This window comes from Phallusia mammillata, chromosome 1 (assembly GCF_965637545.1).
Source record: "Phallusia mammillata chromosome 1, kaPhaMamm4.hap1.1, whole genome shotgun sequence".
NCBI classification, from domain to species: Eukaryota; Metazoa; Chordata; class Ascidiacea; order Phlebobranchia; family Ascidiidae; genus Phallusia; species Phallusia mammillata.
This window is the reverse complement of record NC_137252.1, coordinates 27,928,407-27,943,687: the sequence shown is the minus strand read 5'-3', so window position 1 is coordinate 27,943,687 and position 15,281 is coordinate 27,928,407. Positions and strand designations below refer to the sequence as shown.

The 15,281-nt window shown below is 37.2% G+C and overlaps 4 protein-coding genes and 3 pseudogenes across 5 annotated transcripts; 4 read left to right on the top strand and 3 right to left on the bottom strand.

Annotated features, from left to right (window-relative positions):
* Positions 1–7: 7 nt before the first annotated feature.
* LOC145214146 (cytochrome b-245 light chain-like) lies at positions 8–2,788 on the top strand. Its single transcript, XM_080082615.1, has 6 exons — positions 8–240; positions 556–649; positions 717–791; positions 933–1,013; positions 1,137–1,218; positions 1,433–2,788. The coding sequence occupies exons 1-6, from the start codon at positions 162–164 to the stop codon at positions 1,559–1,561; spliced, it is 540 nt and encodes a 179-aa protein (XP_079938741.1). The 5' UTR covers positions 8–161; the 3' UTR covers positions 1,562–2,788.
* A 162-nt stretch (positions 2,789–2,950) lies between these two features.
* On the bottom strand, positions 2,951–4,839 carry LOC145214107 (glutathione S-transferase Mu 2 pseudogene; annotated as a pseudogene).
* An 18-nt stretch (positions 4,840–4,857) lies between these two features.
* LOC145214135 (glutathione S-transferase 2 pseudogene) lies at positions 4,858–5,776 on the top strand (annotated as a pseudogene).
* Positions 5,777–6,842: 1,066 nt separating this feature from the next.
* On the bottom strand, positions 6,843–7,511 carry LOC145210442 (glutathione S-transferase-like). Its single transcript, XM_080079987.1, has one exon. It carries the CDS (start codon positions 7,509–7,511, stop codon positions 6,843–6,845), a length of 669 nt encoding a protein of 222 aa, XP_079936113.1.
* Positions 7,512–8,980: 1,469 nt separating this feature from the next.
* Positions 8,981–10,227, bottom strand: LOC145214099 (glutathione S-transferase Mu 2-like). Its single transcript, XM_080082566.1, has one exon. It carries the CDS (start codon positions 9,772–9,774, stop codon positions 9,100–9,102), a length of 675 nt encoding a protein of 224 aa, XP_079938692.1. The 5' UTR covers positions 9,775–10,227; the 3' UTR covers positions 8,981–9,099.
* A 37-nt stretch (positions 10,228–10,264) lies between these two features.
* On the top strand, positions 10,265–11,652 carry LOC145214126 (glutathione S-transferase Mu 1 pseudogene; annotated as a pseudogene). Its single transcript, XR_013856977.1, has one exon. The product of XR_013856977.1 is annotated as a glutathione S-transferase Mu 1 pseudogene (transcript).
* A 2,585-nt stretch (positions 11,653–14,237) lies between these two features.
* Positions 14,238–15,280, top strand: LOC145214117 (SAP domain-containing ribonucleoprotein-like). The gene has a single exon (XM_080082586.1). The coding sequence runs from the start codon at positions 14,313–14,315 to the stop codon at positions 14,982–14,984; it is 672 nt and encodes a 223-aa protein (XP_079938712.1). The 5' UTR covers positions 14,238–14,312; the 3' UTR covers positions 14,985–15,280.
* The last annotated feature ends 1 nt before the right edge of the window (position 15,281 follows it).

Below are 15,281 nucleotides of genomic sequence, written 5' to 3'. Positions count from 1 at the left end.
CTTAGGGTGGCAGCAAAGAAAGCCCAAAAGTGAGTTGACCAGCGCTGGCCTTACGGGAAATAACAGTAAGAGCCTAAATCATTTAGCTTCTATTCCAACTTACAGAAGGAAAGTGACAACGGACCTACTTTATTTAAAACGTGTGTCTGTTTCAAGCGAATATGCCAGCGACAGATTTAAATGTCCGAAGTATTCAATGGGCCATGTGGGCTAATGAGACTGTTCTTCTCGGAGCTAACGGTACGTACAAAAATAATGGACTAAAATCGTCAAATGCATTTTGAATTTATAAAAGAAAACAGACAAAAATACATATGACTTAAGTTTGTGATACTTTGTTGATCTTTCATATGGCCAATCACCTAAACCAAAATGTTTTCAAGAAATACCAGAAATTTATGCTAACAATTTGAAATGACAACACCATTGATATCAATTATAACATTGTTTATCTATTTGTTTTGAACCAAACATAAATTACTGAAATTGCATATGCTGAATAATACATGTCTACTGTAAGAACCATCAATGAAACAAATTGTTTTTGTGATTTAGTTTTGGTATTGGGTGGGATGATTGGAATTGTTGGTGGCCTGGTTCCCGCTTCAGCCCCGTTTCAGTTTTGGCTGCCTATTGGTATTTATGGAATGTAAGTGTATGTTTGATTGTCAAATGCTGTGCCAGATCCCAACTGCTAAACAATCTAAACTTTTTAGAGTAATTGGACTTTTGATCAGCACTTTAGAGTACCCCCGAGGAAAGAAAAACAAGGGGAACACAGTCACCAGAAGGTAACACCCATGATTTACATGAGTTCCATTTTGCAAAACTGTAACAATAAAAAAATAATTGTTTTAAAGACATTAAAATGGTTATTGTCAGTTTGGTTGCGATTTTCAGAACCAATCACTGTATAAATTTGCTTATTTCAGCTATCAGGATTGCTTCTCAAAGCTTGTCAGTCATCTTCCTTTGGTTTCCAACTATTATGTGCGGGCTTGTGCTTATTTTATGTGAGTAAAAAAAATATTTTAAATATTTTTTGTATGAATACACTGTATTGTATACTGACACACATGTTTGCAAAACTCTAAAACCACACCTTCATAAATATATATAATTGTTGTTTTATTCAGAATGGCTATACCTGGTGGCTTAGTTGTTCCTACTCTTCTTGGTACAGTATTTATCATTGTGGGTTGTGGAATTTACATGGGGGTAAGTTTTTATAGCAAATATAATTTGCCAGAAAGGCAAACATTGCAAATATATGGGTCTTCAACATAAAATAGTGCATGTGTGCTTGGTAATTGTGTCCATACCTTTATCAATATTTTTCTGTTTTAAAGAACTTTGTTCAAAAAGCTTGGGAATAAAAATGGCTCTGTAGTTCAGTGCAAAAAAGCATTTAAAAATTTGTGCCATTGTTTAGGCGGCTTGTCATGGTGAATCTTGGCAAGAAGTGAAACCTTGGTCTGCCCCAATACCTCAACAACAGCAACCTAATTTCTCTCAACCACCTGCCCAACCCCCACCAAGGTTACCCCAGAACAGAATGTAACCTTCCTCATGATGGCCACATCCCCAATTCAAAGACTAAAATTGTTACATCAGTATTATTTCAAAATAGCCAAAAATTGCTGTCAACTAATTCACATGGAACATCTAAATTAGGGTAACATGTTTCCTCTATTCATTTTGAAACTTTTAAACTCATTTTTGTGACAATTTCAACAGCCTCAAACAGTTTGGCATTTATATTTGCACTCGATCAACACATTGTGTACACCAGTACTGTATTGAATATGTTACTTTCTGAATTGTGCAATATTTTTTTAATGATTTGTGTTCATATGTAACCAAGTTTGCTGCCAGCAGTTTTACAACCCGAAGTTTTTCTTTTTAACACCCAACTACAAGTGAATGCTTGCATGCTGGATATTATCTGACTGCAGTACAATATTACAATTTTGTATGCACTGTACCAGATTCAGCACTTGTAAATTGATTGTATTCTTTTTTTTGCAGTTATATTTTCAAGGGCCACTGGCAGTATATTCCCCCGGGCGTATTTGTATTGTGTATTTGTGTACTATTGTGTATTGTTATAGTAACAATGCCAGTTTTACTATGTAAGCTATTATGTACCCAATTTGTTTTGTTTTTGGTAATAGGTACGTTTTATGCAATTGTACACATAGTTCAATTCGGTTAAGTAAAAGCCTTTGCTTAGTTGCTAATGTAACAAACGATGGGTTCATGGAAGCTTGCTTTGCATACTTCCGTGTTACTTGAACAGGAAATGGTCATCAATCACCGTAAGATTGATCCTGCTACACAGTTAACCCTACTATAATGTTTATCCCACTGTACAAAACAATAGAAATAATAACATTTTTAAAACATGGTACGATCTTTACCATAATTCTGCTTTTCCTTGCAACAGGATTAGATTTCTTAATGTTCCCATGTCGCATTGACAGCAAAATGTATGTATTGTATGTTTAGGGTAAAAACTTCAGTTGACACTAACTGTCGTTGCGATTGCAAAACATTTTCTAAATCGGGGTACAATTTTTATTTTGACATTGCTTTTAATTTTTAAAGCTAAATAAGTAACATTAAAATGCTAACACGACATTTTTACACGTTCTGTCCTCGGCGCCACACGTATTTGCATTCGTTTGATCATCAGCCACTAATTAACGCGTTATTTGTATTTTTAACTTCGGCTTTTGCTTGCTCAACTAAACTATAGGATAGAAAAGATTACTTTCCTTGCAACGAGTATGTTTCTAAATCCTTAGTTCTTTTTATGCAGGAGCTCCGAAGGTTGTGATTTTTAGTCGCAGTTAGAAATACCAGTTTATTAACAGAGCATTTTTATTAAAGTGATGATTTTAAAACGAAAAGCGGTTATGGTACAGCCTACAGGTTTAATAGACAACTTCAAAAAAAGCCCGAAACCCAATGTGACTGTCACTTATAGATGAAGCAGTCTTCGCAAGAAGGCGTGTTTGCGTTTTGAACAAATTGATAGTAGGCTACTCAGTTTATGGTTACATCCATGTGACCAAAAATGGGAAAAAAATCGTTAAATTTACTGTATGGTTTTCACATGTCTGCAATTGGTTTTTATGTGCTTGCTTACAAACAAATGAAAATCGGTTTGCCTTGTAAAAAGTTATTTTTTAGAATTCGAATCAAACCATCAACTTGTCAACCCTGTTGCTGTAATTAAAATTGACTTAAAGGCATTTGAACTTTTATTTCGCGATTTACAAGCGACACACCATGACACTACACTACTGTGCTTTTATATACATTCAGGACATGAAGTCCATTAATTGGGCTCTTTGCTTCCACCGAACATTGCTCTTGGGGTGAGGATGGGGAATTTTTGAAATCTTTCCGAATTCTTGTAACTTGCGATTCTTTCCAATGCCTCAAATGTTTCCAGATATTTCTTGGTCACTGGAAAATTATCCAAACAACCAGGAAAGGCCAAAAGCAAACAACTAAGGTATTCACAGAGCACGAAATCTACGTACAATAGCCTATCACCAGCAAGCCATTTGGATTTTGCTAACCAGCTTTCGTAATTAGCCATCTTTACTGGAAAGTCTTCCAAAAACTTGGTTCTTGACTGTTCGAAAGTGACTCGATCGAAGAAAGTTTTTGTAAAAGTACTTCGAAAGTCATTGACAACGCCTTGCAGCTGGTCGCACTTCATATGTTCTTCATCTGTTTCAGGGTAGAGTTGTTTATGCTTTCGGGCCAGGTATCTCATAATTGCGTAACTCTCTGTCAACTTGACATCACCGTCAATCAGGTAAGGCACATTTGGAAAATCTATTCCAAGTTGAAACTTCTTACTGTACCAATCGCTGTTGTTAAAGTCAGGAGCACCCCCATAATGATAAAACTTTATGTTATAATCTATTCCCATATATTCCATCATCGATTTTATAGGTTCACCTCTTCCACGAAGATCCCAATAACCAAGAGTAACTGCCATTGTTTTGCATGTAAAAACCAACGTTGCGCGATTGTGGCCTGCTCAGAAGTGGATCGTACTAGTACCGACTACCTGTTATTAAGCGACCAGGCTTGGCAAACATTTTTGTGGCCCGAAGTAATAAAAGTTAGGAACGCCACTCTGCAATACAGTTATTGTCTGTGCTACAAAATAACTCGATATGACTCGTACATATCGTATGTTTTTGATGAAAAAAGCTTATTTCCTTTGTCTAGGTTTAGGTATTTGTAAGCAATTTAAGCAAAATCAGTGCGAATGTTTTGTGCTTCCGCCAATAGACGGAAATGCAAGCCGTTTTTGCACCATGTGTGCACAGACTGCAAAACATATGTAGAGGGGTCTGCGCAGCATGCAATTGATTAACTCATAGTTCAAGCACTAGATTGATCAATTACCTATGAGTTGTTCTGAATGGCAAAGCCAACCTTTCTTTCCTTGCAACCAAAGTATATATATTTTATATAGACTTTGCTTGCAACTACCCGCTCCCAAATGTCACAAACGTTTTCCAATTGTTACGTCACAACTCAAAACCTTGACACATTTCAACTGCTTTCTTTTTTTCCAAAAGCGTGGTCCGGCAGTTACGATACTTTGGAGCCTTCAACCCTGGTTCCTGCAGTCGTACGATGCTGTTGCAATTATAATTCAAGCATCTAATTAACTTTTCAGGTAAATTAAACAGCGAGTCATTAAATTTAGGCGATTTAACTGAAAGCAGAGACTCTATTTAAAGCAAATATATATATGATACTAACAATTGTTAGCATGTCTGTGGCTAAAGATGTGATCACCGAAGCGAAACGCAAACAAACGAGTAACAAAAGTTGCAAAGTGCAAACACACACTGTACACGAGCATTACGCAACATGCGCGCAATTCAACAGCAACACGTTTTTTAACCTAACATTGCCCAGGCCGGCATACGAACATACTTTACAACCTTCTAGTTTCTTGTGGTGCAACATTGCTGTTACTTGGTGAAAACTGTTGGTAAAATGAGCTCCAAAGTGATTCTTGGTTACTGGAACATTCGTGCGAAAGGTGAACCCATTAGATTGATCCTAAACTATCTTGGAGTGGATTACACAGAGGTCAATTACTACAAAACTGATGACAAAAGCGATTGGTTTGCAGTTAAAGAAAGTGTTGGTATTCCTTTTCCCAATTTACCATACTTGATTGATGGTGACGTTAAACTAACTGAAAGTTATGCCATTATGAGGCATCTTGCTCGAAAACATGGAAAGCTATACCCGGAAACTGATGCAGAAAACAGGTTTTGCGATCAACTGCAGGGAATTATTGACGACTTTCGTTCTACATACAGAAAGACTTTATACGACAGGGATACCCATGACGAAAGTAAAGCAAAATTTCTGGCTGAATTTCCGGGCAAAATGTTAAAATTTGATAAGCATTTATCAAGTCGCAAGTGGCTTGCTGGCAATAGATTAACGTATGTTGATTTTATGTTTGCAGAATTTTTAAGTTGTTTGCAACTCTGGCTGCCGAGCTGCTTTGAACCGTTTCCGAACGTGAGCCAGTACCTAAAAACCTTTGACTCTCTGGAGCAAATTGCTAGTTATAGAAGTTCGGATCGATTTCGCAAATTGCCTATTTTGAGAAAAGTTGCTGTATTTGGCGGACAGTTTGAATAAAAATAAAGGTGTTTGATTCAAAACTGAAGCGATAATTATTGTCCTATTACAACAATAAAACGATTTGTGTAAGTGATTCTATGTAGTTGTTGTTAGATCAACGTCAGGAGAAGCAGAAAGTACATATAGTCTACATCAGGGGTTCCCAACCTTTTTTGCTGCTCGTACCCCTTTGTCAGGTCAGAGCATTCTTCGTACCCCCGAAAAAAATATAATGGAAATTTTCAGATATATATTGCAAAATTAAATTCTAGCTGTTACGCAAAACAAAATGGTAGTGACAGTTCATTTAATATGAAAACAATTTCTCTAGTTCGAGAGGTAGCAGATTTACAGCAAGACTACAATGAATGTCTGAGCATTTTCTTCCTAACATTGTTATTTGTTGTTTATTGCTGGCAGCAAGTAAAAAAAGCATTGTTATGAGACAATGAGGCTTCTTACAAAGGGGCCGTAATGGCATAATATCATTTACAATTCCAAAACAAAACTGACTGTGATATCAGTTTGAAAAGCTGCTGTGTCGCGAAGGAGCTTCGTACCCCTTGATGTCCAATCTCGTACCCCTTGGGGGTACGAGTACCCCCAGTTGGGAACCCCTGGTATACATGTCTATCGTAGAAGATTTACTAATGGCTGAAGATGTGATCACTGAAGCGAAACGCAAACAAATCAGCAACGAAAGCTGCGAATTGCGCACACACTTTGACGCCCCCTACAAAAATTGCCTTGCGGGCAAAGTTTGGAAAGACGGCTCTAGGGCATGTAGACTATGACGCCCGCGCGAATCAACTTATTCGGCCCGCAATGAAAAAGTTTTGTAACTCCTGCTTTGGACGAATACAAGTGTATAATTCGGCGGATCGATTGATGTGTTAAAAGTCACAAGTATTTGAGGTGTAATATATTTGACATGTACAATTCGAAATATTGGTGATCAATATTTCAATGAAAATTAGGTTATCTACAATCTACAGTGCATAAACCTGATTATCCTCATTCTGTTTAACTAATGCAAGTCTGTGCAAGTTCTGTAAGTTCAAATACTTGGCACTGATGCTATTAAAAATTCCTGAATAAGATTTCACCAAAGAATTTAATTTAAATCGTTACAAAATTAGCGGCTTGTAAACGACACCCAACTACTGTTTGTCTCCGCCAAATATTGCTTTTGGACTGAGGACTGGGAATTTTTGAAACCTTTCCGATTTCTTGTAACTTGCGATTCTTTCCAATGCCTCAAATGTTTCCAGATATTTCTTGGTCACTGGAAAATTATCCAAACAACCAGGAAAGGCCAAAAGCAAACAACTAAGGTATTCACAGAGCACGAAATCTACGTACAATAGTCGATCACCAGCAAGCCATTTGGATTTTGCCAACCAGCTTTCGTAATTAGCCATCTTTACTGGAAGGTCTTCCAAAAACTTGGTTCTTGACTGTTCGAAAGTGACTCGATCGAAGAAAGTTTTTGTAAAAGTACTTCGAAAGTCATTGACAACACCTTGCAGCTGGTCGCACTTCATGTGTTCTTCATCTGTTTCAGGGTAGAGTTGTTTATGCTTTCGGGCCAGGTATCTCATAATTGCGTAACTCTCTGTCAACTTGACATCACCGTCAATCAGGTAAGGCACATTTGGAAAATCTATTCCAAGTTGAAACTTCTTACTGTACCAATCGCTGTTGTTAAAGTCAGGAGCACCCCCATAATGATAAAACTTCATGTTGTAGTCTATTCCCATATATTCCATCATTGATTTGATAGGTTCACCTCTTCCACGAAGATCCCAATAACCAAGAGTAACTGCCATTGTTTTGCATGTAAAAACTAACGTTGCGCGATTGTGGCCTGCTCAGAAGTGGATCGTACTAGTACCGACTACCTGTTATTAAGCGACCAGGCTTGGCAAACATATTTTTTGGGTGGCCCGACGTAATAAAAGTTAGGAACGCCACTCTGTAATAAAGTTATTGTCTGTGCTACAAAATAACTCGATATGACTCGTACATATTGTATGTTTTTGATAAAAAAAAGCTTATTTCCTTTGTCTAGGTTTAGGTATTTGTGCGCATTTAAGCAAAATCAGTGCGAACGTTTTGTACTTCCGCCAATAGACGGAAATGCAAGCGGTTTTTGCAACATGTGTGTACAGACCAGGGAGTCGAACCGGAACTGAACCCGAACCCGCGAACCGGTTTGAGCGGTTAATTTCATTAAACCCGAACCGAACCCGAACCGCTAATTACGATTTTCCAAAAACCCGAACCGGAGTTGAACCCCATATTTTGTTTGGCGTTGGACCCGAACCGGAACCGAACCAGTAAAAAATGCAGTCTGTTTTATATTTTGTGATATTTTTAAGAAACAGCGCAGTGAAGAATACGCGAGATAACACTTATAGGGCGTGTCAAAAATAACAGTGCACGGGTAAATTTTTTTAGAGTTTGATAAGGCCAGACAGATGATTTTAGAATTAAATGAAAACAAATAAAAATTTGAACCGGTTTAAAAACCGCAAACCGGTTCGAACCGGATAATTTGCCCAAACCGGAACAAAACCCGAACCCGAAAATAAACATTGTTAAAAACCTGAACCGAACCCGAACCCTTAAAAACAAAACCAAGTGAACCCGAACCGAACCTGAACCCATATGACAAGCGGTTCGACTCCCTGGTACAGACATTGAAACATATGTAGAGGTTAAAATATGCATGATCAGAATTAAAATGTAATACAACTTCGCCGCATACTAATGCTACGTTTGAATTGCACAATGTTAAAAAAATGTGGGTTCATTGTGCAGAAAAATGCTCGCAAGTTCTTTTTTCTGCGCAGCATGCAATTGATTAATCTTATAATTAAAGCACTAGATTGATTAATTACCTATGAGTTGTTCTGAATGGAAAAGCCAACCTTTCGTTCCTTATAACTACCCGCTCCCAAATGTCATGAACGTTTTCCCATTGTTACGTCACAACTCAAAACCTTGACACATTTCAACTGCTTTCTTTTTTTCCAAAGGCGTGGTCCCGCAGTTACGATACTTTGGACGAATATAAGTGGAGAATTCAGTGTTTGGACGATTGATGTGCTAAAAGTCGCAAAGTATTCGAGCTGTAACATATTTGACATGTGGCCTATATTCGAATTATCAGTGGGTAAAATTTGTTTTAAACTAGTTTATTTACAGAGCGTGTTAAGTCTGTTAACCTTATTCTGTTTCACTAATGCAAACCTGTACAAGTTATATAAGTTTGAATACTTGGCAACCATGACGCTTTTAAGCAATCCTGATCAAAGCATTTAATTTAAATCGTTACGAAATTAGCGATTTGTAAACGACACACCATTGCTCTACAACACTGCTGTGCTTGCATGTTTGTAACAAGACAATCGTTCAGTTCGGCTGTTTTTCTCCGCCAAACATTGCTCTTGGAGTGAGAATTGGGAATTTTTGAAACCTTTCCGAATTCTTGTAACTTGCAATTCGTTCCAATGCCTCAAATGTTTCCAGGTATTTCTTAGTAACTGGAAAGTTATCCAAACAACCAGGAAAGACCAGAAGCAAACAGCTAAGATATTCACCAAACATGAAATCTATATACAAGAGCCTATCACCAGCAAGCCATTTGGATTTTGCTAACCAGCTTTCGTAATTAGCCATCTTTACTGGAAAGTCTTCCAAAAACTTGGTCTTTGATTGCTCATGGGTGACACGATCGTAAAAAGTACGGGTGTAAGTAGCCCTGAAATCATAGATAACGCCCTGCAACTGGTCACACTTTATGTGTTCTTCATCTGTTTCAGGGTAGAGTTGTTTATGCTTTCGGGCCAGGTATCGCATAATTGCATAACTCTCTGTCAACTTGACATCACCGTCAATCAGGTAAGGCACATTTGGAAAATCTATTCCAAGTTGAAACTTCTTACTGTACCAATCGCTGCTATCAAAGTCGGGCGCACCCCCAAAATGATAAAACTTCATCTTGTAATCTATTCCCATATATTCCATCATCAGTTTTATAGGTTCGCCTTTTCCACGAAGTTCCCAGTATCCAAGAGTAACTGCCATTTTTCTTTATGATTGCTTACTAGAGTGCACAGGCGTGTCTAGCACGTAAGTGGCCTGCGCTTACACCAACCAGCTTGATTTTGGTCACAAGCCTTGTTTGTTCCGCTTGGCAAACAAATAGTTGCTTGGCCGGTGCGTACACCTTACTGCAATGAAGTTACATTTGTCTGCATTGTAGATAACACTTCACCACCCATGCGTGCACGTTTGTTTTCACATAGACAATTGAACTTCAGTATGTGCCAAATGCATGTGTTTTTGTGCTCCAATCCTATGGTCCCTGCCTCCGTATGATGTTGTTGCAATTATAATTCAAACACCAATTTAACAGTGCTATTCAGGTAACTTAAACAGCGAGTCATTAAATTTAGGAGATTTGACTAAAAGCAGAGATTGTACTTTAAGCAAATATATGACACTCACAATTGTACATGTCTATGGTTAAAGATTTGCTATTGACTATAGATGTGATCACCGAAGCGAAACGCAAACAATCGAGCAACAAAAGTTGCAAAAGGCACACACACTGTGCACGAGCATTACGCACACGCGCGTACTTCAACAGCAACACGTTTTTAAACTAAACATCGCCCAGACCGCCATATGGGGATACTTTACAACCTGCTGATTGCTTGTCGAAAACGCTGCTGTTACTTAAATCAAAACAGTTAGTGAAATGAGCTCCAAAGTGATTCTTGGTTACTGGAACATTCGTGCGAAAGGTGAACCCATTAGATTGATGCTAAACTATCTTGGAGTGGATTACACAGAGGTCAATTACTACAAAACTGATGACAAAAGCGATTGGCTTGCCGTCAAAGAAAGTGTTGGTATTCCTTTTCCCAATCTACCATACTTGATTGATGAAGACGTTAAACTAACTGAAAGTTATGCCATTATGAGGCATCTTGCTCGAAAACACGGAAAACTATACCCGGAAACTGATACAGAAAACAGGTTTTGTGATCAACTGCAAGGAATTATTTACGACTTTCGTTCTACATACACCAAGACTTTATACGACAGGGACACCCATGACGAAAGTAAAGCACAATTTCTGGCTGAATTTCCTGGCAAAATGTCAAAATTTGAAAAACATTTATCAAGTCGCAAGTGGCTTGCTGGCAATAGATTAATGTATGTTGATTTCATGTTTGCAGAATTTTTAAGTTGTTTGCAACTTTGGCTGCCGAGTTGCCTTGAACCGTTTCCAATTGCGAGCCAGTACCTAAAAACCTTTGACTCTCTGGAGCCAATTGCTAGTTATAGAAGTACGAAGCGATTTCGCCAATTACCTATTTTAAGAAAAGTTGCTGTTTTTGGCGGACAGTTTGAATAAAGGTGTTTCGTGTTTAATTCAATACTTAAAAGCAGTGGCGGCTCGTGCCTAAAATTTGTGGGGGTGCTGCCCATTGTGACGCAATTTTATTGTAACGCAATAATGTACACGAGTGTAAACAGCAGACGGCATCATTTGTGTATTTTGTTTACTTGCACAGCGACGGGCTAAACACAATAACTTGCACAGCGACGGGCTAAACACAATAACCCATTGTGACGCAATTTTATTGTGACGCAATAATGTACACGAGTGTAAACAGCAGACGGCATCATTTGTGTATTTTGTTTACTTGCACAGCGACGGGCTAAACACAATAACGTTCAGTCATAATGTGAAAAACAAAAACATACGTGGCACAGCTTCGAAACGAAGCGGTTGTAAATACGGTAAAACACAACAGGAATTTCAGTTCGACAACAAAAATTTTCATGTTTCATTTGAGTAAATTTAGTCACAGTCAGCGTTTTCAACATATTCTATGACACTTCACAGATTATTGTCACACAAAAAAAACTAGCCATACAGCTTTTTATTGGTATCATAACTAACAAATTTAACAACCACATTACATTGGTTTCAGAACTTGTTCATTTAAACATCTTTCTTGAATTTTTGCGTACAGACTATTAATTGTATTTTAGTTTCTTAACTGCAATAATTGCTGCTTGCTGACAAATAGCTTGTAATTCCTCCTTCAAGTTCAAACCGCCTTCAAGCTTTAAAATTTACAACACTCCCACTTAAATTTAAACCATACTATTAAATCTTGTGCTTCCTTTTTCCAACCAAAATGAATCATGAGGTTATAGTTAGGGCATGATAATTGATAGCTTCTTCCTTAATCCCAAATGATAACTAAGAAAATGTTTTTCTATTTAGTACTAGCACTGCAAGTCTTTTGGATATATTGGTGTTCCTCAGCAAAACTGGCATCTTTGTCAGCGTTAAAAAGAACTGTTTTGCCTTTGAAGGAATCATGGAAACAGCAAAAAAGGATTTTTCATCCTAGTAGTTTAACTTGTCAAAACATCATCTCTAGATTAATTATTTTCAAAGTAATCATGAACATCAGATCTACAGAAACATTTTGAGTAGCTAGCTGTTCTTTGTCAACAATAGGATGTGCTTGGTGTCACTACTATCTTGTCTGTAGAATAATCATTCTTAAGCAACACTTCCTGTGAAGCAATTTAGCAGCTACTGTTTAGACAAACAGTACATGTCCATTATATCAATACACATGATTGCACTTGATTGCAAATAGTATTTGTATTTGCCAAATACTGTCCATATGGTGTGTTAAGAAATCCACACTTTAAATTGTCTTCACTCTTTTTTGTCTTCATTTCAAAATTCCTGTTGCTTGCAGTTGTTAGTTCTGCATTTGATATTGCCTGAATTTCAGTAAGGCATTTAACTTCACAGTCACAAATTTAATTATTGTTTGGTAGCATTAGGAACTAAAACTAAGTATTTCTTGTTGTTGCTTATTCCTGCATGACATTGGAGTAGCAGATGTTTTGTCCCATACTTTCATAACTCTTTTAAATTCAGGTATTTATTATAAAGGTTAATTGTGACTTTTGAAGGTGTTAGATGACCTTTTTTTTCTTTTTCAAGGTGTTAGATTAGATACACTTATTTAATTCAATGATAACTGTAAAACCTGAAACCCACTTACAGTCATCTTAAAAAGTCACGACTAACAGTCAAACAACAAATTTAATGATAGCAAAGTAATTCTTTAACTGCACTTACTGTCGAACTTAAAAACACAGTACACGGGTTTGGCTTTGGAGCTCACTGATGCGAAGCAGACAACACAACTAGCGCTACGTCACGCGAGGGGCTGCGCGAGCCACAGCCCCCTCTCGCCTATTTCGCCCGGCATGTAGCTTTTCCAAGTGCGCATGCGCACAACTGAAAACGTCATGAAACGTCACGAAACTGGAGCTGCAGCTCCGCCATAGATAACATATTATTATTTTTTCAAAATTTTTTTTTTAAATAATACAAAATTTTTATTAATTTTATTTTAATAAAATGCCGATTAATGCCATAAAAGTTATTCTTAGTATACACTGATCAAACATAAAAACTATATGTAAAGATTGTTTTGTATAACAACTTGGAATAGGAATGTCAAGTAAAAATACTGGGGGTGCTGCAGCTCCGCAGCCCCCTCGCACGAGCCGCCCCTGCTTAAAAGTGATTATTATTAGTGATACACCGAAGTTTCGGTTGGCCGAAACATTTCGGCCGAATACGCTGTTTTTCGATGTTTTGGTTCCGGCCCGAACTTTTTTGAAAATTCGGCCGAAACCGAACTTTTTGATTGCATGGAATTAATGCCCAAACTATCATTTTCACCAATAAAAAACGTCATAATTAACTAATTGTTGTATCTATAAAATATTGATTTGTCATAATTTACTTCACTCGCATCAACGACACAATGTTCAGTTGAAAACATCCATAAGAACAGGATTTTAGGTTCGACCTGATTCGGCCGAAATTATTTGGCCTCGTGGCCGAATATTCGGTTTCGGCCCGAACCTTTTTAGGCAGGTTCGGTGCATCACTAATTATTATTGTCCTATTGCAAAAATAAAACGATTATGCAAGTGTATCTATGTAGTTGTAAATACATTTAATAAGTGAACTGCGCCTACAAATTTGGGTAAAGTTGATTTCTATCAAACACAACTCACATAATTCTTTTTCCGAACAGTCTAAATCCAAACTAAATCATTTTTGTTGTTTGTGCTCTAAAACCTTGTTTAAATTCCTAAAGACAAATTGTAATTTTTGTAAAGTAAGAAGTTTATGCGTAATTTATATTTTCACATGCAAATATTTTAAAAACATCTTTTGAACACTGAAGTTTATGTGCCACTATGGGCTAAGTGAAAGTAAGTTTTGATTTTTAGACACACGCGACTTTTGTAAATTTAGTTGCATTTGCAAATGTTTTGTTTAATGATTGTAGTTGTACCAAGTTTAAACATGCTTTAATATTTTAGGTGCAGAATGTGTTGTAGTTCAATTCAAAAAAATATTTAGAAGAAATAGCGTGTTATCTTGTTTCCAGAAAAAAGTTTTTTTTGTATTTTTATTTTTTTACTATTGTGTTGTCAGTTTAACAGGGAGTAGTAAATTTTAGACCTATATCATACAAATACCATTTACTACCAAAATGGATGAAGAATTTGTTTTGGATTTGAACAAAATGAAAATTGCAGACCTAAAGCGGGAGTTGCAACTCCGTGGCCAAAAAGTGTCTGGCAATAAACAGGATTTGATTCAAAGACTTCAACAGTATTTGGAGGAGCATGAAGGTGCTGAAGTGGAAGATGATGATCCTGCAATCCTGGAAGATGAGGAGGTTGAACAGGCTGAGGAGGAAGAGAATAACTCCAAGTTGGTGGAGGAAGAGGAGCCTGATGAACCAAAGGAAGATGTTGCTCAAGAAAAAGAGGTTGCAGAAGAAACAGATGTTCAACCTCAGGAGGAGGCTGTGACTGAATTGAAACCTTCTAAAAATATGACTGATGAGGAGAGAAAAGCTGCTCGTGCTAAAAAGTTTGGCCTGAAAGCAAATGAACTGTCTGATGCGGATAGATTAGCAAATCGATCCAAGCGCTTTGGTAGTGGTAATGCAAGTGCTGCTGGCCCTGTAAACACAGAGAAACTAAAGTCCAGAGCAGAACGCTTTGGTGTAATTACATCTGACACATTGTCAAAAACGGATGAAGAAGAACGAAAACTGAAGAGACAACAGCGTTTTGGTTCTTCCAAAGGACTGGACAGTGCATCTGATGAAAAGAAAAGAAAACGAGCTGAACGATTTGGCATTTCTGTGGCATAAATAACTGTACTAAATAGAAAATATTATTGATTGTTCATCCTTGTATGGTTGCTCCAAAACTTTAGTATTGAAGCAATGCATTAGAAATCAATGTTGTTTGATACTCTTATTGATATTGACACTGGGTTATATTCATGTGGTGTGTTGTAATGAAGCCAATGGTAAAATTGTAAACATGTTTTTGTATGTATCTTAAAAATAGGTTAAAATGTATTGGTAAAGGGTGCAAAACTTGCAAAATGTTTGATATTCTACTTCTTTGCAAATAGTGCAAGTCTAATGTAAATTGTTTTTAGG

What these genes read in the sequence shown, in the direction of transcription:
- LOC145210442 (XM_080079987.1), bottom strand. Translation starts at nt 7,511, where the DNA reads ATGGCAGTTACTCTTGGTTATTGGGATCTTCGTGGAAGAGGTGAACCT.
- LOC145214117 (XM_080082586.1), top strand. Translation starts at nt 14,313, where the DNA reads ATGGATGAAGAATTTGTTTTGGATTTGAACAAAATGAAAATTGCAGAC.
- LOC145214099 (XM_080082566.1), bottom strand. Translation starts at nt 9,774, where the DNA reads ATGGCAGTTACTCTTGGATACTGGGAACTTCGTGGAAAAGGCGAACCT.
- LOC145214146 (XM_080082615.1), top strand. Translation starts at nt 162, where the DNA reads ATGCCAGCGACAGATTTAAATGTCCGAAGTATTCAATGGGCCATGTGG. An exon ending in TGTTCTTCTCGGAGCTAACG is followed by an intron (nt 241 to 555) that starts GTACGTACAAAA and finishes TTTGTGATTTAG; the next exon opens with TTTTGGTATTGGGTGGGATG. An exon ending in CGGGCTTGTGCTTATTTTAT is followed by an intron (nt 1,014 to 1,136) that starts GTGAGTAAAAAA and finishes TGTTTTATTCAG; the next exon opens with AATGGCTATACCTGGTGGCT.